The 24,414-nt window shown below is 40.2% G+C and overlaps 1 protein-coding gene across 1 annotated transcript; it reads left to right on the forward strand.

The window, feature by feature from the left end:
- The first annotated feature begins 6,105 nt into the window (after window positions 1-6,105).
- On the forward strand, window positions 6,106-11,890 carry LOC143963598 (olfactory receptor 1E16-like). The gene is made up of 2 exons (XM_077473277.1): window positions 6,106-6,283; window positions 10,202-11,890. The coding sequence occupies exon 2, from the start codon at window positions 10,206-10,208 to the stop codon at window positions 11,166-11,168; it is 963 nt and encodes a 320-aa protein (XP_077329403.1). The 5' UTR covers window positions 6,106-6,283; window positions 10,202-10,205; the 3' UTR covers window positions 11,169-11,890.
- Window positions 11,891-24,414: the final 12,524 nt, after the last annotated feature.

Genomic DNA, 24,414 nt, shown 5'->3' on the forward strand with positions numbered 1-24,414 from the left:
CAAACCAACAAAACAAATATTAATTTAAAAATATATTTAGTTAATACAAAATTATTAAAATACAAAGTTCTCTAAAACCACAGATAACCACAATTGGCTTGAAAGACATTTGGTGAGTGTATCTGGATTAACCACTTCAATACAAGGCACTTTCCCCCCCCCTTCCTGCCCAGACCAATATTTTTTTAGCTTTCAGCACTGTCACATTTTGCGGCCATGCAGCACCCAAACCCAAACAAAATTTGTATCATTTTTTTTCCCACAGAGCTTTTTTTTGGTGGCATTTGATCACCACTGGGTTTTTTATTTTTTGCTCTACAAATAAAAAAGCAAACGAAAATTTCGAAAAAAAAAAGTTTTTCTTTGTTTTTGCTACAAAACTTTGTAAATAAGCATGTTTTCTCCTTCACTGATGGGCACTGATGAGACAGTACTGATTGGCACTCCTGAGGCGGCACTGATGAAGTGGCACTGATGGGCAATGATGATGAGGCACTTATATGCAGCACTGATGGGCACTGATAGGCACTGATAGGCTGCACTGATAAGCAGTACTGATAAGCACTAATAGGTGGCACTGATATGCAGCACTGATGGGCACTCATATTTGGCACTGATGGGCACTGATAGGTGGCACTGATAGGCACTGATGGGGGAACTTATAGATGACACTGTTAGATGGCACTGCCAGGCATCACTGATGGGCACTGAGTGCCATCCCTATTGGGCATTGATTGGTATACCTGGGGGTCCTGGGTGGGCATTCCTGGTCATCCTGGGTGGGTATCCCTGGTGGTCCTGGGTGGGCATCCTCAGGGGGGCTGCACTGATAATCAATCCTGTGCTATTAGGCCTGAATTGACTGGTGGAAGTAGCAGCCACAACATATGTAAAAGCTATAGGACAGTTCAATTCTGAAAAAATAAAGCTAAAGCCTTCATCTTTATACAACTTGGCCAGTGGCAAAACAGTTTATTAGTGAACGTCCTTTTTTCTCAGATCCCAAAGGGCGTTGTCCCTATAGAAGAGCTATCACTAAAGTTTTTATTTTACTGTTCTGTCCACTATGGGACTTTGTAGTACTTATTGGAACAACAGGGTTTCAAACTAAGCGATCTTTAAAAGAAATATGTGAAATTAGGGAAGCCTTGGGTACAACACCATCTGCCCCCTGACTTTAATGAGCCTTTACTTATGCCTCGGTAGTACAGTCCACCTACTTAGGCAGGCCTTGTTTCCTGTTCCTACATTATACACTTTTCTTTTTCTTACCGAATTAGCGGATCCCCAGGTTGGGAGCCGTCCTCCCGTGTCACAGAACTCCCACCCCCCTTCATTCCTCTCCTCCCATTTTTCCCATTTCTTCCTTTACTTCTACTCTATCAGCACATCAGAACCTCCCACAAGGCCAATGTTGGCATCACTGAGACATCTTACGCTGGATCACCTTTGTTAAAGTTGGAATTAGGCGAATTTTCATTCACGACTCTCGTAATTTATGTATGCTCCAAACTTTTGTTGACAGTACGTGTAGTATGGGACCTCTTGTGACTTATACATCCCTAACCCTGAGGTCTAGCTCCTGAAGTGAACCATACTTTCCTGGAAAGGTTCGGAAGAGACCCCTCCTGTCCACATTAGGGGTGGACAGGTAGAGTGAGACCTCTTTTGCCATCCATTAGGATCACACAGGTTTGATCTCACGGTTTCCCTTTCCTCCTTATTTCGCACAAGAATTCCCTATTATACATTAGCCATTACATGTACAGCACTCGATTCCAACTTAGTGTGTATATTCACTGTAACTAATTACACCACTGCTGTTCTTCTCACATTGAATAATGTAAGTCTGATGTTTTTTTTTTCTATGAAACTTCAATAAAAACTTTAAACAAGAAAAAAAAAAGAAATATGTGAAAGTTTGTCTTGCACAACCTGTTCTCCACGTGGAAAGCTCTTTGTTCCATGCTGTTTGATGCTTAGGATTAAAGGCTTGCTTTGGCATGGTCTAATTGCTAAATGTATTTGCAAATTTAGGATTTACAGTTTAAATAGATGCATTCTGGTGTTCCTGTATATTATACAACAATATACAGTACACAAAATACACCTTTGGATTCAGGACTGATGTTGTTTCTATATATTATATAACAATGTATGCTTTTTCACATGCTTTTTGACAATACCTACTGACGCTAACACAGGGAAAATTTAATTAATTTTGGAGGAGTTTGTATTAAAGTGGAATTTTGCTCTCCCCACCCCCCCCCCCTTTTTTTCAACCCCCACTTACCTAGTTGCAGGTCCTGCACATTTAGGGGACTCACCTGCCAAGTGGATTCAGTGTTGTCCTGTTGCGATCTGCTTCTTTTCTGCACCCCCCTTGGTTCCGCGCTGCCATCTTCTTCTGTGGTGTTATCAGTAAGCTGCTATCTCTTAAGGTGTTAAGCCAATGACTTCACTGATGACGTGCCACCTGGCCCTGTCCCCTCCTCCTTTACCAATGAAGGACTATGCACATCTCATATCCCAGGAGGTGATGCAGGCAAAGTACACGTCATTCGACACGTCATTCGCCTGGATCAGGAGTCTCCAAACTATTGCCCTCCAGTTGTTCAGGAACTACAATTCCCATGATGCTTAGTCATGTTTGTGAATGTCAGAGTTTTACAATGCCTCATGGGATGTGTAGTTCCGCAACAACTGGAGGGCCGTAGTTTGAACACCCTTGGCCTAGATGAATGATGTTCACAGGGGGGCAGGCCAGCCATTTTTTTTACAGACAAAAAATAAAGGACAGAAAAAAAATTCCCAACTTCTGCAGAGGAGGAGAGAAGGGGTAGATGGGAGGCAACATGCTCTGGAGGGTGAAGTTCCACTATTAGTAACAGTCTGTTCTTCATGGACTAGTGTAATTTTGTCAATATATGCAGTTTGACCAAGTGCAGTTTATCAGATTCTAAACAGTCATCATGGGGATATATCTGTGACCAACAAGAGTTGTTATACTTGAAAATACCATAGGGTCCTATCTCTTGTTCACAGAAACATTTAGCTCTTTTCTTTAATGGGTGGTTTGTGATGTTTTGAGAATTATATCCTATTCTTCCACTCACTAGATACATATGTGTGTATCACCCAGGGGACCATGGGACCATGGCTCCAGGCGGCATTTAACAGGGGTGGCCTTGGCAGCCAGAATCCGTCATCAGTCAACAAAACTCGGAGACTCGAGATCAGAGCAGAGCGGAGCAGAGGTACACTGTCTCCTGGCTGCACTGCTTGTTAAAATTGCATGCCATCCAGGACCTAGCAACCAATGACGTCAGAGGCTACGGCTGCCCCAGCATTCACAGTGCTCAGCCTCCGCACCAATCAATTGCTCCACCCACCATCTTCCATCTTCCATCTCCAGTGTCACGTGTGAGGGAAGGAAAGGCTGAGGAGAGCTGCGGGCTGCCTGTGTGGCTGTGACAAAATAGTAAGTTAAAAAGTAAATTACAACCATTCCTGGAGTGTTTAATGACTATTTTACAATTGCTATTGCAGGTTTTGTCTTATTTAAGACCTTTGGTGGGCGTGATTTTTTTTTTTGGGTGGGGGGGGGAGGGGCAGCATTTCATTCTTGGTCCCAGGCAGCACCATGTCTTGGGCCAGCACTGGTATCACCTTACCTCAGGGGGCAAAATCTGTCTATGATCCAACATATAGTGGAGAGATTCAGGGTTAAGCTGGCCATAGACAAGACTGAAGGTCTATCTTCTGTTATGGGTTTCCTGGGGATTGAGTGCAACACAGTAGCCATGGAAAGGATCTGAAGCTAGACCCTTCCTACTTAGCCACCTGACACTCTGGATAGCTCCTTGCCTGAACTCATAATCAAGTTTTCTTCTTCTACACTTTGAACTCCTCGCTCCTCCTATTTAGGCAATGCCATTTCACTTCCTTTAATTTTCATTGCCAGGTTATTGCACATATGTCATTACCTTGCTGCTTGTTGCTACTGCTACACTGCACCTATATTACCACTACTAATGTACCGATCCTTGGCTGTGGATTCTCCAACCACTCTTTTTGCTCTTCACTTTAAACCTGTTACCTTTGGCTAATGACTTTGGCTTGATCACTGATTATGCTCCTGCTTTATCCAATACTGCCACCACCTGCTTGTATACCAAACCCAACCAGTTAACTATGAACATGCCTTATTCAATATAATTTCTATTACCTCCTTTTTTATATCTATACATACATGACTTGCCTTTCATTTCTATTTTAAACTGAATGGATTGTTTTACAAGGTGATTATTTACAATCACTTTAAAGTCATTCTGTTCAAAAATACAAAAAGATCTTAGGTAAAGTACCAATAAACTGGTAGTCCATTCATGGATGTATTGGCAAATAATTATGTATTTGTCTCCTGGTCAGTGTTGTGTGACTGGAGGTTTACGCAGACATTGCGTTTTACGTAAAGTGCCTTCAAAAGACCTTGGACTTAATTTATGTTGTATGTGTTTATATTTTGTTAATAACATATTTGTAAATAAAAGGCTGCTATGACCATTAAACTCCAAATTAATATCTTGTGTGGGTTATTATGTTAATTGACACTCTAGACCCAATTAGTCAGGCAGTCCAGAAGACAGTTTATCTTTAAAACACTATTTAAAAAAGTAGGCTCTGCCTAAAAGAAGTGCCTAAAGGACTTACTTCTTATATAAAAATTGGGGAAGAAACAAAACAACTAGGGAGCAATAGAGTGACCTGTCCTAAAGTTTTAAAAAGTCAAGTCCTGCATGTTGCATACCACCTGGTTAGGTATGTGCCAGACTTTCCAAGGTTCAGTTCAAGCAGGGGTTGGTGAATGTCAAATAGATTTAAATTAGACATGCCCATTTTCTGGGCTAATAGGCAAAAGGTTGTCAAAAAGCAAATAGCATTGACAATGGGGGGGGGGGGGGGGGGAGGTCTAGGGAACATGTACCAATGAAAAATAAATAAATACATTTATAATATATATATATATATATACATTCCACAAGTGAAACACAAAGAATGCCTAATTCCTTTAAATAACATGTCCAGGGGATGCCCTAATCCTGCCTAAGATGGAGAACATCATTGTGATGTATGTGTGGGGGACCTTTGGAGGGGTATGTGCGCTGTATTTTTTAAAGAAGCTGGCAAAAAAATGCAATTTGCAAGCAATTTAAACTTTATCATGTTTTTCTTTATAAATGTCACTTTTGCTGCAGCATATCCTACAGCAAAAATGATAGACAAGTTGCAATAGAATACCTCCAATATACGGTACATACCAAACCCTTTGAATATGGTATGGACACACACACACACTCACACACATTGCTTGAGATCCTTCTAAACATCTTTGCTAGACCCTTAGGCCTGATTCACACCTATGCATTTTTAGTGCTTTTTGCATTTTGCAGATTTGCACTACAGTCCATTTACCATGATTTCCTATGGAACATGATCTGTAGTGCAAATCTGCAAAATGCAAAAAGCACAAAAAATGCATAGGTGTGAATCCAGCCTTAGGCTCGATACGCATCTATGCATGTTGTTTGATTTTGCCACGTTTTTTTTTATTTTATTTATTTTTTACACTGTGGTTGCTTAGCAACCAGCTATATACAGTGAAAAAAATGAAAAACAAAATAGAAAAATTTGAGAAGCTGCTAGCCATTTGTTGGCGGAAAGTCTGACAACAAATGTTCAATGGAGCATACACGCGGTCAGACTTTCCGCCAACATCTCACATCCAACATTTGTTCTCGGAAAATCCAGTCATGTGTATGGGGCAAAACAGTGGGAGAGGGCTAAAGGAGGTTGAATAAACAAACCCTGTGCCTATTCATTGATATCAGTATGTAAAAGGGGGTATGGGGGGCTTTTAGCCTTAGGTTGCTAATATATAATGTTATCCTTTATATTAGTATAATTAAACTGAAAATCTGAAATGGTTCACAGATAAACATTACTGTAACCAAACATATGGTCTCATAGTTGTACCCCTTGGGGTAATATAATTGTATTTATAACACAATAATGAGGTGACAAGAGAACAACTGACATCCCAGGGAAGTGTCACTGAAGGTTGTACATAAACCAGAGCCTTTGTTTATAAAATGAATGTGATGGTGGATAATGAATGATAAATACATGTTGTGAAGCTGATGAAAAATTTTCAATTCTATTTAGCTGTATAAATTAGTATTAATCTGAATGTGTTTAAAAAAATTGAAAACATTTTAAAAAGGTAAGAATGGATTAATTTGAGCTAAAGTGGTTTCAACATGAAAATATGGATTTCAGCAGCAGCAAAATTTTGCCAGTGTTGTTCACAAGCTGTTTAGATGAAATTTGTTTGGTAAAAAACTTTTTTTGGTCACATTTAGGTTAGTTTAGACATTGTTGGACAATGATAACTCTATAATGTGCCTGCATCTTACAAGCAATTCATAATAATCCAGCCATTGTATGGAGCCTCCAGTGTGTTTTGTGTGGTGTCCACTGCATAATGTTGCAAGGAACACTCTGCAACGCTATAATTGGTGGGAAGTTGTAATAAGTGGAGTGATTTTGTGTGTAGTTTATTTCAATTAGGGCCTTTATAATTAATGAATACTGCTGAAAACTGCAGTGTTGACCTCCCACTGTGCTTGTAATTTACAAGTAATTCATAAAATGAAGGCAGTAGTGTGGAGCCCGTGGTGTGTCCCATCAGTGTCCACTACACAACATGCAGAGAATCCTCCTTGATTGGTAGAGAGTTTAGATGGTGGAGTGTTTTTGAGACAAATCTACAGAATTTGCTATCATAAAAAACTCCTAATTTTGCACAATGAGCTGCAAAAGAGATTTGCTTGAAAAAAAAATGTACTTTTTTTTTTTTAATTTAGAGAGATCATTTAGTGTACTTTAGATTTAAAATTGTGTTTTTGTATTTTGTTTATTTGCTTACTTTATTGTTTCTATTTGTTATCTGCACAATATCTTTTACTTTTTTATTGTGTCTATTTGATTGTTAATTGTACAATATCTTTTATTTTATTTTTATTTATTTACTTTTTCTGAAAAACAAAACACAATTTATTAATTTAAAGCCATTGCACCCTTACAAACCACTGAAAAACTAGCAAATGTTGCCTTCCCATTAGACTCCAATGCATTTGAATAGAATGTTGACATTTTTATGAAGCCTCAAAACTTTTCACCAATATTTTGGGAAAATAAAAACATTTTTTATTTATTTATGTCAAGCTATTAAGTTTTTTCAATACAAACTGTGACAATAATGAGGTTTAGTGTGACAAAATTATGTTTGCTATAAAAGATTCTGTGAACAATGAGTATTTTAAGTGGTGGCATTTGTTGTTTGTGTGTTATAAAGGTTAACAATTAAGTTAACAGAGCTCAGTGATGATCAGTCTCAGGCCGCGTACACACGGGCGGACTGTCTGACGGACTTGGTCCGCTGAAACGTGTTTCAGCGGACAATCCGCTCGTGTGTGGGCTTCAGCGGACTTTTTCAGCGGACAGTCTGGCGGACTAAGTCTTTCGGAATTTTCGTAATATTGTCCGTCCAAACTTGGTTTCAGCGGACAGTCCGCTCGTGAGTAGGCAAGTTGGACGGACTAAGTATGGCGCATGCTCAGAAAGGATTTACACGGCCGAAGGTTGCATTGCAGTGTATTGGACGTCGTATTTCTAGTCCCGTCGTACGTGCTGTACACGTCATCGCGCAAGCTTTCAGCGGACTGTCTGTTCATCGTGTGTGGTCAAGTCCGTTCATTCGAAAGTAGGACGGACTGTCTGTCGGATTGTCTGGCAGACTTAGTTGGACGGACAGTCCGCCCGTGTGTACGCGGCCTCGTCTTCATGCAGTTAGATTACTGTCCCACATGCTGAAAGATCTCTTTGCAGGGTGAGAATGTCATTGTAACTAATAGGTGGTAGTGGTGGGAGCTGAGGCTAATATCATCACACAAACAATTAGTAGTGAGTTTAACATAATTTTAAATTCACTTTATTGCATTTACTGCCTTGAGACTGTACTATTGGTAAAATCCCAATGTTACCTTTTTGCTCCTGTAATTAAGATTTTTTCAGCATAAACAGGTAACAAATAAAAACAAATATAAAAACATATAGAAAATTAATATTTGGAAGAATAAACTTCATGTTACTATCATTATTTTATTACCAGTTTAAGCCTGGGTAGCAAACTCTTGGCATCACCTAACTGCTGCCACGCTGATGACATTGACAGCTTCAATGTTTATTCATTTCTGATACACAAAGATGTATCTCACAAAAGAGAGTACACCCCTCACATTTTTGTAAATATTTTATCATATCTTTTCATGTGATGACACTGAACAAATGACACTTTGCTACAATGTAAAGTAGTAAGTGTACAGCTTGTATAACAGTGTAAATTTGTTGTTCGCTCAAAATAACTTACCACACAGCTATTAATGTCTAACCGCTGGCAACAAACGTGAATACACCCCTAAGTGAAAATGTCCAAATTCGGCCCAGTTAGCCATTTATCCTCCCTGGTGTCATGTGACTCGTTAGTGTTACAAGTAGAAAGTCTCAGGTTTGAATGGAGAGCAGGTGTGTTAAATTTGGTGTTATCACTCTCACTCTCTCATACTAGTCATTGGAAGTTCAACATGGCATCTCTGCCAAAGAACTCTCTGAGGATCTGAAAAAAAGAATTATTGCTCTACATAAAGATGGCCTGGGCTATAAGAAGATTGCCAAGACCCTGAAACTGAGCTGCAGCACCTTGGCCAAGACCATACAGCTGTTTAACTCAGAACAGACCTCACCATGGTCGATCAAAGAAATTGAGTGCAAGTGCCCAGCATCATATCCAGAGGTTTTCTTTGGGAAATAGAGGTATGAGTGCTGCCAGCATTGATGCAGAGGTTGAAGGGGTGTAGGGTCAGCCTGTCAGTGTTCAGACCATACGCCACACTCTGCATCAAATTGGTCTGCATGGCTGTTATCCCATAAAGAAGCCTCTTCTAAGGATGATGATGCACAAGAAAGCCCACAAACAGTTTACTGAAGACAAGCAGACTAAGGTCATGGATTAATGGAACCATGTCCTGTGGTCTGATGAGACCAAGATAAATGTATTTGGTTCAAATGGTGTCAAGCATGTGTGGCGGCAACCAGGTGAGGAGTACAAAGACAAGTGTATCTTGCCTACAGTTAAGCATGGTGTTGGGAGTGTCATGGTCTGGGGCTGCATGGATGCTGCCGACACTGGGAAGCTACACTACATTGAGGGAACCATGAATGCCAACATGTACAGTGTTTCAAAATACCGACCCCAAACACACCTCCAAGATGACCACTGCCTTGCTAAAGAAGCTGAAGGTAAAGGTGATGGACTGGCCAAGCACATCTCCAGACCTAAACCCTATTGAGCATCTGTGGGGCATCCGCAAAAATAAGGTGGAGGAGTGCAAGGTCTCTAACATCCACCAGCTCTGAGATCTCCTCATGGAGGAGTAGAAGAGAGCTCCAGTGGCAACCTGTGAAGCTCTGGTGAACTCCATGCCCAAGAGAGTTAAGGCAGTGATGGAAAATAATGGTTGCCACACAAAATATTGACACATTGGGCCCAATTTAGACATTTTCACTTGGGGTGTACCCACTTTTGTTGCCAGCGGTTTAGACCTTAATGGCTGTGTGTTGAGTTATTTTGAGGGGACAGCAAATTTACATTATTATACACACTGTGCACTCACTACTTTACATTGTAGAAAAGTGTAATTTTTTCAGTGTTATTCACATAAAAAGATATAATGAAAAAAAAAAATAAAAAAAAAAAAAATATATATATATATATATATATATATATATATATATTGAACATTTTATCTATCTTCAAATGTAGTAGAAATGAATGAAAACATGAAAACTTGTAAGTACCCTCATTCTTTTTTTCTGATATCCCTGGGGTTTAACATAATATACAAGAAGTTGATTACAATAGAAAAACTATTTTTGACCTGTAATTGGAAAAACAGTTTTTCCTATCTATAGCTGACATATTTATTTACAAATGGTACAAATTATGATTATTTTGTCAGAAATAACATTTTAAAACAATTTTATTTACTGTAACTTACTTTATTCACTGTTTACTCTTTAGTAGTATGAATACCTGTTTTCCAGACGCGACATTGAAACCTACGTTTTACATCGTTGCCTTTCCTATCAATGGATTATTATGGTACATCATGTTTGTCGGAGTGTTTCTGTTGCTTTTAATGGCAATATGTGGAAACCTGCTAATCACAATTCTGATATGGCTGGTTCCTCAGCTTCATACTCCCATGTATTTTTTTCTTTGTAATCTATCTGTTCAGGATATTATTCATGTGTCTGCCATACTCCCAAAACTAGTCTCAATTATATTATTAGGAAACCACAATATTTCTTTCGCAGGTTGCTTAACACAAATATTTATGTTTGTCTTTTGCTTAAATACAGACTTTTTACTTCTTACATCCATGGCGTATGATCGTTATGTGGCCATTTGCGTTCCTCTTCAATATTTTGTGATCATGAGTTTTAAAAAATGCTCCATATTGGCTTTATCTTGTTGGGTTATTAGTGCTTTAAATGCAGTAATGCACTCTTGTTTGATGTCACAGTTATCGTTCTGCCATATAAAAGCCATCAATCATTTCTTTTGTGATGTAAGAGCCATGCTGAAGTTGTCCTTAAGTGATACAACACATATAAAAGCACTAATATTTGCTGAAGGTGTGCTTTTCTGTTTTGTTCCCTTCGTACTCATATTCATTTCCTATATACTTATCATATCTACAATCTGTAAAATTCACTCAACAGCAGGAAGACTCAAGACCTTCTCCAGTTGCTCCTCACATATTATTACTGTATTCCTTTTCTGTGGAGCAACTCTTGGCCAGTACATGAAACCAGAGTCTAGGGAATCTGAGGAGCAGGATAAGTTGCTGTCTTTGCTCTATATTGCTGTAGTCCCCATGCTAAACCCTTTAGTTTACAGTTTGAGAAATAAAGATGTTTTGCAAGCCATGAAAAAAATGTTGATGGCCCCTAATTTGATTTTAATACCTTCAAAAGTAATGTAGAAAGCCATTATACAGTATCTCACAAAAGTGAGTACACCCCTCACATTTTTGTAAATATTTTATTGTATATTTTTATGTGACAACACTGAAGAAATAACACTTTACTACAATGTAAATGAGTTAGTGTACAGCTTGTATAACAGTGTAAATTTGCTGTCCCCTCAAAATAACTCAACACACAGTTTATAATGTCTAAACCGCTGCCAACAAAAGTGAGTACACCCCTAAGTGAAAATGTCCGAACTGGGCCCGGTTAGCTATTTTCCCTCCCTGGTGTCATTAGACTCGTTAGTGTTACAAGCTCCCAGGTGTGAATGGGGCAGGTGTGTTAAATTTGGTGTTATCGCTCTCACTCTCTCATACTGGTCACTGGAAGTTCAACATGACACCTCATGGCAAAGAACTCTCTGAGGATCTTAAAAAAGAATTGTTGTTCTACATAAAGATGGCATTGGCCTAGTGATGCCAAACCTTGGTACTCAAGATGTTTTGGAACTACCTATGAAGCTCAGCTACACTGCAGAGTGCATGAGCATCATGGGAAATGTCATTCCAAAACATCTGGGATGCCAAGGTTCGCCATCACTGGTCTAGGCTATAAGAAGATTGGCAAGACCCTGAAACTGAGCTGCAGAACAGTGGCCAAGACCATACAGTAGTTTAACAGGACAGGTTTGACTCAGAAAAGGCCTTGCCATGGACGACCAAAGAAGTTGAGTGATTACTGGAACCATATCCTGTGGTCTGATGAGACCAAGATAAACTTATTTGGTTCAGATGGTGTCAAGCATGTGTGGCGGCAACCAGGTGAGGAGTAAAAATACAAGTGTGTCTTGCCTACAGTCAAGCATGGTGATGGAAGTGTCATGGTCTGGGGCTGCATGAGTGCTGCCGCAACTGGGGAGTTACAGTTCATTGATGGAACCATGAATGCCAATATATACTGTGACATATTGAAGCAGAGCATGATCCCCTTCCTTCGAAGACTGGGCCATAGGGTAGTATTCCAACATGATAATAACCCCAAACACACCTCCAAGCTGACCCCTGCCTTATTAAAGAACCTGAGGGTAAAGGTGATGGACTGGCCAAGCATGTCCTATCCAGACCTAAACCCTATTGAGCATCTGTGGGGCATCCTCAAATGGAAGGTGGAGGAGCGCAATGTCTCTAACATCCACCAGCTCCTTAATGTTGTTATGGAGGAGTGAAAGATGACTCCAGTGGCAACCTGTGCCGCTCTGGTGAACTCCATGCCAAAGAGGGTTGAGGCGGTGCTAGAAAACAATGGTGGCCACACAAAATATTGACATTTTGTGCCCAATTTGGACATTTTCACTTAGGGGTGCACTCAATTTTATTGCCAGCAGTTGAGACACAAACACAAAATCTATTTTCAAGTAGGTTTTGCATTGTTCCTTACTGTATACATCTTAAAGTGGAGTTCCAGCCTGTTAAAAAAAAATTTAATATTAGGACACTTACCTGTCCAGGGATCCCAGGATGTCTGCACTCCAAGCCGATTTGTCCATCGGCTTTGGGTGTAAGCGCCGACATTGCAAGTAAGGGAAACCGGCAGTGAAGCCTTGAGGCTTCACAGCCAGTTTCCTACTGCACATGTGCGAGCTGCGCTGTGCTTTCTAAATGGTCCCGTAGTCTTCTGGGGCACGCCAAGGACCCAGAAGGCAGCAGGGGGAAGGAGGAGGGGCGACCATCTTACCAGGAAGTGGAAGTGGTTATCTGTCAAAAACAGGTACCCGCTCCCACCCAAAAATGTCAAAGGTGTCAGTTGGGGGGAGGGGTTGGGTTGGTGCGAACAAGTGGAGGTTCCCCTTTTGGGTGAAGCTCTGCTTTAAGAATACAATTATTTGTGGATTGGTTGTGACATGGAACTCCCAGAAGTTAGGGGATTCCAATAACATGTTGACTGCTGAACCACATTATAAAAGATGTATTTAATATTCAAGCCTATAGTTTTAGCCATAGGCAGGGGAGCAAGCCTATACAGTACACATGGTGAAGTAATTGCTCTAACTGAGGCTGGGAGCCTTAAAACATTTATACAATTCTAAAAGGGGGGTGGAGGTCTTGTGAGTCTTCTTTGAAGGTCTAATCAAGTTGTAATTGTATTTATATTCACTAAAGGGATGGTCACTTCGCACCTAGGTGTCACTTCCAGATTCTATGGGAAAATGCCCCCTCACAGCTGGAGGTGTGAATGGCATTTGGACACTATCAAGACAGCTATAAAAACACATCCTGTGTATTTGAAACAAATACACTTGCTTAATCAGAATACATGTTTTTGATAATCATGACAACATTGTTTATAAATAAATGGCGATTCCATTTACCCGCTCAATCCCATCTTTTGGTCAAATTAAAAATTGACCACATAACTAACAAAACATAAGATAACAGCACTAAACCAAACAATTCACATAGTGGTTGTGGACAGTTGGGTTCTTGACTATTCAGTGTAGAGATTCTTTTGGTGACAGTTAAAGCTGTGTAGGGCCTAACTAGATGTGAATATTAATTGTCAAGATAATGGGGAAGATGGAAAAAAACGAAGTCTCATAACACATATAAAACCTAACACAAATGGCATTTTAAATAAAAGCAGATACAACTACAATTCCTATCAATCGCTCCAACATCTCTCTAACTGCCTAATCTGAAATATATATTTTTCTAGTTCATATTCCTCCTAATTTATGTACGCAATTTACTTCTGCAGAAAAACCTCATTTTGCTTTTTGAAGGCTAAACAAAAATGTAAAAATACAAAAAATGACTAAAATAAAAAATTACACGTTGATCTAACAATGTATGAAGAACGCCAAGTCTTTTGTTGATTCCTCCGCTGTAACTTTGACAGCTAGTCTATAAGTCTCCACTGCAACACCTTAAGAACGCATACAATGTTCATACATAATCTTCTTTTCTTCAGGACTATCGCAGTCCACATGACAAGAAACTTCCGGTAGGTGTGCAGATCTTTTTGCGTTTTTGATTTTCTTTTTAGACAGCTGACATGATAAGTATCAAAGTTCTTCAGACATTTACAAAGCTTTTGAAAGCACTCTTTTCCATCAATGCTGTTTGTGGCTGATGTCATAAAGCCACGAAATCAGGGAGGAAATTTATGAAGATGGCGTCACTCAGATTGTTAGTCCAACATTTGATCATTAACAAAAATGCCCGAAAGCCGTTGAGTTTTTTTACTGCTGAAGTAAATCTATGTTCTAGAGGCAAATACGATCTAGAAAAAAAGAAAAACGTAAACCATTATCATTCAGTATAAAATATTATTCAACTGTCATTTAATCTAGACTATCCTGAATTCAATGAAACATTTATCATGAACAATAGGCTTCTCAGAGGGGGGCTGCTATCATATACATCTTGGATCAGTGATCCTACAGGAACGTAGACAAGAGAGCACAGAATACAGGATTTACAAGAATGACAGGGGTATAGTGCAGTACTGGGGTTCAGGGTTCACAGGAAGTCAGTTTCACAAGATACAGTTGCTATACAAGGGTTCTAAGGCAGGAAGGATACCTAATGGTACTATCTGGGGAGAACACAGCATGTCCGCACATGCAAGAATGGTGAGGACCCTTGAAAGGGCCAAGGCGCAGAGTCTAAGGAACTGCCTTGTCTTCTCCAGAGCTCTTAATGGTAGAGATGGGTTGTGCTGCAAACAGTTCCCCGGTTGCGGCCCTCTTACTCACCCAGGTTTGTGCCTGGACACACACACAGACATTGGGGACAGATACACAAAGACACATAAGATGGCTAGAAATGAGTAGCCATGCAAACAGTCACACAGGAATCTATAAGTGAAGTTGCATGGTGTCACCGAACAGGAAACTAGCTTAAAATAGACTTGGAGACACAAAGGCAGACTTGCTTGGGACATTATTATTCAAAGCCTAAGGCAATCTGCTTCAGCTTGAAAAGGCAGTACTGGCTGGGCAAGTAGCTAATTCAATTAACAGGAGGTCTAATCTCAATCGCAGACCTTATAAGTTAAAACATTGGAACTAAATGCCAATAGTAATACATCACACACATAGGTTGGCCTTACTGGACTTCTCAACCTCACCTACTATGTAATGCCAGCATACCTACTGATCTTTGGGAATAGAGGGGACAGATCTATAGAAAAGCAGAAGATCTGTGACAGTTCTGATTCAAAATCTTAATAATACCCAAGTAATGTTAACACTCAATGTAGTAATACTGACATACATGTAGTAATAATACATTCATTACTTTTTTTTTTTTTTTTTGTCATCATAGTTGTTTAAGCTAGAGCAGCAATTATTCAATTTAATCTTAATAAAACTTTTTATCATAATTATAATATACAAAAACTATATAAGGCTCAGTTCCCACTATTGCGACTTAAAGTTGCAGCAACTTTGAAAAGGTTCTTGCGCTACCTTGATGCGACTCTGATCTAGAGACTGTGGAGATGAATCAAAGTCAAACTCCAGAGTCTCTGAATTACGTGACTTTGGGGGTCACTATAGTGGAAGCGTAGTCTAAGACAGGAGACGCTTAATTATCTAGGCCAGGGGTGTCAAACTCAATTTCATCGTGGGCCCCATCAGCATTATGATTGTCCTCAAAAGATTTCAAGAGCCACCCCACCATAAGAAATTGAGTCCCCTACTCTCCCTAGCATCACAGTGCAACCCCTTTCCTTATGCTACTGCTGGGAAGAAGCTGGATGCATTGCTTGAAAGCAGAAAGTACAGGGTCTGGAGGAGGACCAGAGGAGGGCTGGAGTTCTCCAGCAGCTGCAGGAGAGGTGCGAGGGCCACATGAAATGGCCTGGAGGGCTGGATTCAGCCCGTGGGCCTTGTTTGACACCTGTGATCTAGGGCATTGAAACTCTTTAAATTTCAAAACTCATATACGTCAGATCATAACACAACAAAAAGATTTAACACTTCATACTGTAAATAGGAACAAGAAACTGGGCAGTATAGACTCAGATGGCTTCACCAATATTTAGCTAGTGGGGGGAGTGAAACCCATAAATGTTTACATATGAAAATAAAAAAAAAAACACTTTAGAACAATACTTCCATTGTTGAATTGTCTTTGAAGGCTGTGGTCTCCTGTTCTGAAGACCTTAAATAAATCAACTCAGGACATAGAACTAATCTGAGGAATATGCATCAACATTTTAGTAACAAAACACATTATATTTTCCTCCTAAAAATAAAACAAACATTAGAGATATTTAACATTTTCTTTCTTAGATATTTTACTAGTGCACTTTTTCTAATACCCAAAAAAAAAAATTGTTTGAAGTCAAACTAAATGTTACCACGTGGATTTTATGTATGGTATACCATTACTATAAAAAAAAAAAACTATTATTCACCATGGTTAAAAATGAGCAGCTCAAAAAAACTGTTTTTTTTTTTTTTTTTTATAAGTTCCCCTTTGTCGACAGTTATACATCACCATACTGAGCATATTGGAAAACTTCTTCAAAAACAGTCCATGGAAACAAAGATTACCATTAATACACACAAACATGTAAATAAACATTATTAGGAGGTATTTAACCTTTAGGCAATATTATATTTCACACTAATTGTGAAAGTTGCAAAGTCTCCTACCTGGAAATACTGGTAGTAACAGCACTTCCTGTTTCAGGGTGAAAACACTTAGTTTACAATTAGTAGCAACATTGTAAGCTTCTTTAGTAGGCCGATTAAAGAGTATACATGAGGAAAGTGCAGTCAGGAGAGGCAGATGAGGCCGGGCCTCACCTGCCACTAACATAATAGAAAAAAAAAGATCAAGCTTCAAGGGTCTTACCTCAGTGACCTGGGGTGGGGGGTAGGTATCCAAAGTCCTACCCCATCACTGGTCAAAATTTGGGACTCCTGCCACCTATGGTTCCGGAGATACAGGGCTCCTTGTGAAGCCTGTCAGAAGCGACATACAGAGTAGCCAGTTTAAATACAAGCTGGCACACTCTGTTTACAGTAGACTGGGAGGATGAGCTCACAGTGCCTCTCACTTCTTGTCAGAGGTACTGAGCTTAATGGACAGCTTGGAGCCTTGGACCAATGGTAACGTACCATTGGTCCAAGCTGTCCAATAAAAATGCTGCAGTGGAGGCTCTCTTCTCACTGCAGTGTCACAGAAGGGGGAATGTGTCTAATGTGCTCCTTCCATCCCAGCCCTCTTAACTAGAAGGAAAAAACATGGGTGTATGGGTATAAGATTTACCCATAATCCCATGTTTTTTCACACAGGTAAGAGGAAGAATGAGAATCTGCTGCTGCTGAAAAGGTACCGTTTTAACCAAACTAAATCATATATGCTATATTTATCACATAATTATCTATTATTTATCTATTTACTAGGAAATTACTGGTTTGAAGTTATAACTTCAAACTTCAGTAATTTGCCCGTTAACCACTTGGCGACCAGCCGCCGAAGTTGTACTGTGGCAGCATGGCACGGCTGGGCGAAACGACGTTATATAACGTTGTATCTCCCTGTGGCCTCTAGGGGCTCATGCGCCCCCTGCTCGCCCACAGAGCCCGTGCGAGCACCTGTCGGTCGTGAGCACTGCCAGGATCCAGTGATCGCTCGTGGCATACCGAGAACCGGGATCTGTGTGTGTAAACACACAGTTTCTGGTTCTCTAAGAAAAAAGAGATGATCTGTCATCTCCCCTACACAGTCCCCTCCCCTCTTCAGTTAGAACACACACTAGGGAACACAATTAACCCCTTGATCGATCCCTAGTGTTAATCCCTTCCCTGCCAGTGACATTTTTACAGTAATCAATGCATTTTTATAGCACTGATCGCTGTATGAATGTCAATGGTCCCAAAAATGTGTCAAAATTGTCCGACGTGTCCACCATAATGTCGCAGTCCTGATAAAAATTGCAGATCGCCGCCATTACTAGTAAAAAAAAAAAAATGCCATAAAACTATCCCCTATTTTGTAGATGCTATAACTTTTGCGCAAACCAATTGATATAGGCTTATTGCGATTTTTTTAATCAAAAATATGTAGAAGAATACATATCAGCCTAAACTGAGGAAAAAAATCGTTTTTTTATATATTTTTGGGGGATAGTTATTATAGCAAAAAGTAAAAAATATTGATTTTTTTTTCAAAATTGTCACTCTTTTTTTGTTTATAGTGCAAAAAAATTAAAACCACAGAGGTAATCAAATACCACCAAAAGATAGCTCTATTTGTGGGAAAAAAGGATATCAATTTTGTTTGGGTGCAACATCGCACAACCGCGCAATTGTCAGTTAGATTGACGCAGTGCCGAATCACAAAAAGTGCTCTGGTCAGGAAGGGGGTAAAATCTTCCGGGGCTGAAGTGGTTAAGCCACCTGCTTGAGTACAGTTTTTGAAAATATAGTAAATTACCTTAAAAACAATATATAATAATTATTTGTATATTCCTTACATATGCTAATTAACCCCTTACCACCCAGGCCAATTCTGACTACATATAAAAAGAAAATTTTTTTGCTAGAAATTTACTCAAAAACCCCAAACATTATACGTATTTTTTTTTAGCAGACATCTTTGGGATTAAAATTGTGGTCACTTTTTATGTTGCATGGTATTTGCACAGCAATTTTTCAAACGCAATTGTTTGGAAAATTGTTTCATGAATACAAAAAACAAAAAAGAAAACAATAAAGTTAGCTGGATTGGATGATTTGCTTCAGAAGTCTGTATAAAGTACATGGTGGCAAACATCTTAAAAAAAAATGTTTGGATACAGTTTAAATCATGGGCAATATTATATTTTGAAGGAACTACAAGCTTTTCAAAAATGTATCTCTTATCTCTGCAAATAGAGAACTCAGGAAGCAGTTCAATGTTTTGAAAGTGGAGCTTACTCATTAATATCTACAGAAACATAATTTACAATTCATGGATACAATTTTCTTTTATTGTTTGTATGCAAGTAGTTACATAGATGGTAAAGTTGAATAAAGGCATCAGTTGATTCAGTTCATCCTGAGTGTGTGTGACTACAATTTTTTCATATCCATGTATATTGCGCTAGCCAGAGGCTTAACTAGAATCTTCAATGAAAAAGAGAAGAGTTTGGGACTTTAAATGAGGCCTCTGAAGTAGAAATCAAAGGTACCTCCATCCCGGCTTTTGCGCAGCAAAAAGAGAGAAAGGGTTTAGGACTTTGAGTGAAGCATGCAACTGGAGAGCAAGGAGGCACTAAAGGTTATCAAAATTCATTTTATTCCAAAAATACAACATACAATAAATACATTACTGGAACAGAGATACATTGAGACCCGCAAGCCATCTAAAGTTGAGTTGCATAATTTATAATATGCGATATACATATGTAAACATAAGATACAATTGTATATGACGTCCCATACAATAGTGATAAAATAGTCACTGACTGTAAACATAAGGTAGCAGCATTGTTGGTTCAAACAACTGGATGTATAACCATGATTGTAGCATCTATAGCTCGATGCGTTTTGTGACTAACTGTCACTCATCAGGAGCAGACGCTGTAGGGATGTCTAAAAAATTGAGAGGTGAACAGTGAGTAAACTGAACACACATAAGATGGGGAAGGGGGAATGATGGAACATTCACCCATACTTACAGGTCAAAAATGAACGTGGAGTGCGGCGGTGGATGCCACGGCGAAGCTGCGGACAATTGTCTCCCACGGGAGCAGAGGTGGTAAAAACAATGGAAAAGCAACGGAGAATCCTGAAGGGTGAATCTTCAGGGCCCTGGTGCAAGAAACCCTGATGGGCCCCCCTGCGTGTCCCCTGGGACGTGCATTCAGTGCAATCACAGCGGCCCTTTACAATCAGCTGATCACATGTAAACAGACTTGCTGGTTATCCGCAGCCCTTTCCTCCCACGCTGTATCTGTGTGAGGAAAAGACTGCCATTAACCATCAAGAATGTCAGTAAACTGTTTACACTGATAATCAGTGCCCCAATCATCAGTGCCACCTATCACTGCTCATTAATGCCACTTATTAGTGCCCATCAATGCTGCCTACCAGCGTTCATCAATGCTGCCTATCAGTGTCCATCAATTCCAGCTACAAGTGTTACCTATCGGTACTCATTGATACCGCCTATTAGTACCCATCAAATCTGCCTATCAGCACCACCTCTCAGTGCTCATCAATGTTGCCTAACAGTGTCCATCAGTGCCACCTATCTGTGCTCTTCAGTGCTGCCCATCAGTGCCATATATCAATGATCATCAATGCTGCCTATCAGCGTCTATCAGTGCCACCTATAAGTGCTCATCAATGCCACCTATCAGTATCTATCAGTGCCACCTATCAGTGCTCAATGCCCATCAGTGCTGCCTATCAGTACTCATCAATGCTGCCTATCAGTGCTCATCAATGCTGTCTATCAGTGCCACCTATCAGTGCTCATCAATGCCACCTATCAGTATCTATCAGTGCCACCTATCAGTGCTTAATGCCCATCTGTGCTGCCTATCAGTGCTTGTCAACATTGCTTATCTGTGTTCCTAAATGCTGTCTATCAATGCCACCTATCAGTGCTCACCAATGCTGCCTATGAGTTCTGTTTATCAGTGCTCATCAATGCCACCTATAAGAGCTCATTAATACTGCCTGAGTTTTGCCTATCAGTGCTCATCAATGCCCCACAGTGCCACCTATCAGTGCCCATCAATGCCACCTACCAGTGCTCATTAGTGCAGCATATCAGTGCACATTGGTGCCTCCTATCAGTGCTGCCTATCAGTGTTCATCAATGCAGCCTATCTTTTCCCATTAGTGCCTCCTATCAGTGTCCATCAATGCATCTTATCAGTGCAGAGAAGTACCATGTTACTTTGGTAACATTATGTTACTCTGGTCACAGTGTGTTAAAAAAAATCCTACAAAAATAAAAATGTAATTAAAAAAAGTAAACATGTTTTTTTTTTTTAAAAAAAAGGATAAGTTTGCGCTATTGAAAGGGTATGTGTGTGTATATATAAATGAACGGGTGCTGCCCCTACCAAATATTTCCAACCGATCTGTCCCATAACACAGCGCAACCCATTACCCAGAAGACGCCGCGACAAGGAGAGAAGACAGAAGATCTCCGCGGAGGAGGAAGAGGAAGATTAGGATTATGTGCCTAGCAACAGGCATTTCTGGTAAGTAAAAAAATGCGTCCCATTCCAGAACACAGTGCGTCCCATTCAGAAAGTGCTGCGGGACTCGCGCATGCGCAGTAGGAAACGGGCAGTGAAGCCATAAGGCTCCACTGCCTGTTTCCCTTAGAGGGAATGGTGGCGCCGGGACCCGAGAGACCCGAGGGACGGGTCGGTCTCGGGCGGCCAACATCGCGGGCGCCCTGGACAGGTAAGTGTGTTTATTAAGTCAGCAGCTGCAGTGTTTGCAGCTGCTGACTTTTTTTTTTTTTTTTTAAACGGCCCTCCTCTTTAACATACATATATCTAAGTGTAGAGACCTGTCTTGAGGTTGAGTATTTAATCACAACAGCCTAAGCCTCGTCCCTGGGCATTGGTGAAGATGGCACAAAGAAAAGGTACCCTGTGCGTAGTAAAGTGATCCTGTAACCAAGTGCCTAAAATTGCTCAATAAGATTAACACTTGATTAAATTGGTTGAAAATGTTTGTTTATTGTCATATTAGGAGAGTGCATAAGAAAATCAACTCAAAGTGTTTCATGATTTGCTGAGAAGAGCATGCTCAGGGCAAAATGGTTGTGGGTGCCAACAACTTAGTGATCCTAGTGTTCACTCATAGGGTGAGACGTCACCACAGATTAAAATGCAACAAAAAAGAAAAGAAACATAGAAAGAGACTACTTAAAGGGGTTGTAAACCCTTGTGTTTTTTCACCTTAATGTAATCCATGCATTAAGGAGAAAAAAACAACTAGCAGTCACCGCCCCCCAGCACCCCCATTTTACTTACCTGAGCTCCTTCATCTTGTCGGCGGGGACGTACTGTCCTTCTCTCCACAGGGTCCCAGCTCTTAATTGGATAGATTGATAGCAGCGCAGCCATTGGCTCCCGCTGCTGTCAATCAAATCCCATAACACGGGGTCGGGGGGCAGGGCCGAGTCCTGCATTCATGTTTGTGGACGCAAATGCTGGACTCAGGAGCTCACGTGTAAGGTAACCCCCTCGGGAGATCGCTTCTCCTAGGGGGTTATCTGATGCAGGGAGGAGCCTCGAGAGCTTCCGGGGGACCCCAGAAGAGGATGTTCGGGGCAACTCTGTGCAAAACGAGATGCACGGTGGAGGTAAGTATGACATGTTTGTTATTTAAAAAAAATTAAAAACTATCCTTCATGCCGCTTACACACGACCGGACTTTTCGAGGGACTAGGTCCGGCGGTCTTTCCGACGGACTTTCGGCGGAGTTCCGATGGACTTTCCGAATGAACGGACTTGGCCACACACAATCACACCAAAGTCTGATGGATTCGAGCGTGATGACGTACGACTGGACTAGAATAAGGAAGTTCATAGCCAGTAGGCAATAGCTGCCCTAGCGTCGGTTTTTGTCGGTCGGACTAGCATACACACGAACGGATTCGGTGGAAAAATCTAAAACATGTTCTATTTCTAAAGTCCGCTGGATTTTTGGCAAGCAAAGATCCGATGGAGCCCACACAAGATCGTATTGTCCAACTGACTCGTTCCGTTGGACCTTTGCTGTCAAAAAGTCCAGTCGTGTGTACGCGGCATTACAATCACTTTAAATACTTCTGGATCACACATAAATAATAATAAAAAAATGTTCATATAGAAAGATATACAAAAATTGATACCCAGAGAATTACCTAAAAGAATTACCAAAGTATGATATGATAATTGTAAGCACCATATTGTCCATCAAGAAATTGCACCCCTCACCCCAGGGTCGCCCAAGACATTGTGCTGCTTGAGCCCAAGAATGATAAGCTGCCCCCCCCCAAAAGAAATAATCACACCCACCTAAAGGCCTCCACATTCATTATTTTATATCATGATAACTAAAATTGTATTTATGAGAACATCAGATTAAAAATGCCATAAATCTATTTCCTATTTTGTAGACGCTATAACTTTTATGCAAACCAATTAACCTCCCTGGCGGTATGATTATTTCGGATTTTAGGTGCTAAAAGCGGTACCATTATTTTGCATGAAAATTTGGCGTTTTATAATGTAGTCCTGCAATTCTTAGGAATAACTCACTTAAATCTGTCCAAACCAGAGTCTAGCAGACATCCCGGGTATGATAAAGTTTGAAAAATGAAATCATAAATTATAATATAATAAATAATTATAAATAATTGTACCAAATAATAATATAACAATAATAAAAATTATTCAATAATGTAATCAAATCAAAAACACTGAAATTTGCTCAGTTGCAGAATTGTCACTGTCATTACTTTTCAGTATTTGATGACGGATCTCCCCACAAATCGCTATCGCTCAATTCTGCGAGTGATTCCAATTTATTATCGCTGTTTTCTAGCTGGTCTAAAACCATTTTTGATGTAAAAGGACAGTTTGGTTGCTATGGACAATCTCCAGTTTCCAGGCATAAAGAACAGTTTTTATTACATAAAACTGCATGCAGGACACTGGGCAGACCACTAGGGACAACGGGGATGTGAAATATTTACATACAGCAATGTAATCTGTAAGATTACATTATACTGTATGTTTACTGTTTGTTTTACTTTTTGAATTTGGCGCTGATCTCCATCCCCGTGCGTCGCAACGCTCGCAGGGCACGGAGATTGGCGATGTGATAGATCGAGCGAGACACGGCTCGCTCGTACAGCAGGGAGACAACGCTGGATCCGAGGGAGAAGGTGAGTAAACCTCCTCCTGGATCCAGCGATGCAGTCCCGAGTCTGGCTCGGGGATACCGCTTTTGGTATGAAAATTCCACCCTGAGCCAGACTTGGGAATACTGTCAGGGGGGTTAATATACGCTTAATGCAATTTTTTTAACCAAAAATATGAAGCAGAATATATATTGGCCTAAACTGTTGAAGACTTTTTTATAGCGATTATCTATAGGAGGGGTTTCCACCATCCTTGTTAAGTTTCATTGTATACAGTATGTCTTATTTTCAGTTTGATGTGTATTATATGTGAAATTGCATACCAGAGACCGGTATTGTCATAACATTGAAGCCTATTGAGATTTCCATACATTAGAGGATT

This window comes from Lithobates pipiens, unplaced genomic scaffold, assembly GCF_037356315.1.
Source record: "Lithobates pipiens isolate NorthernLeopardFrog02 unplaced genomic scaffold, aLitPip1_a1.2 Scaffold_8, whole genome shotgun sequence".
In the NCBI taxonomy this organism is placed as follows: domain Eukaryota; kingdom Metazoa; phylum Chordata; class Amphibia; order Anura; family Ranidae; genus Lithobates; species Lithobates pipiens.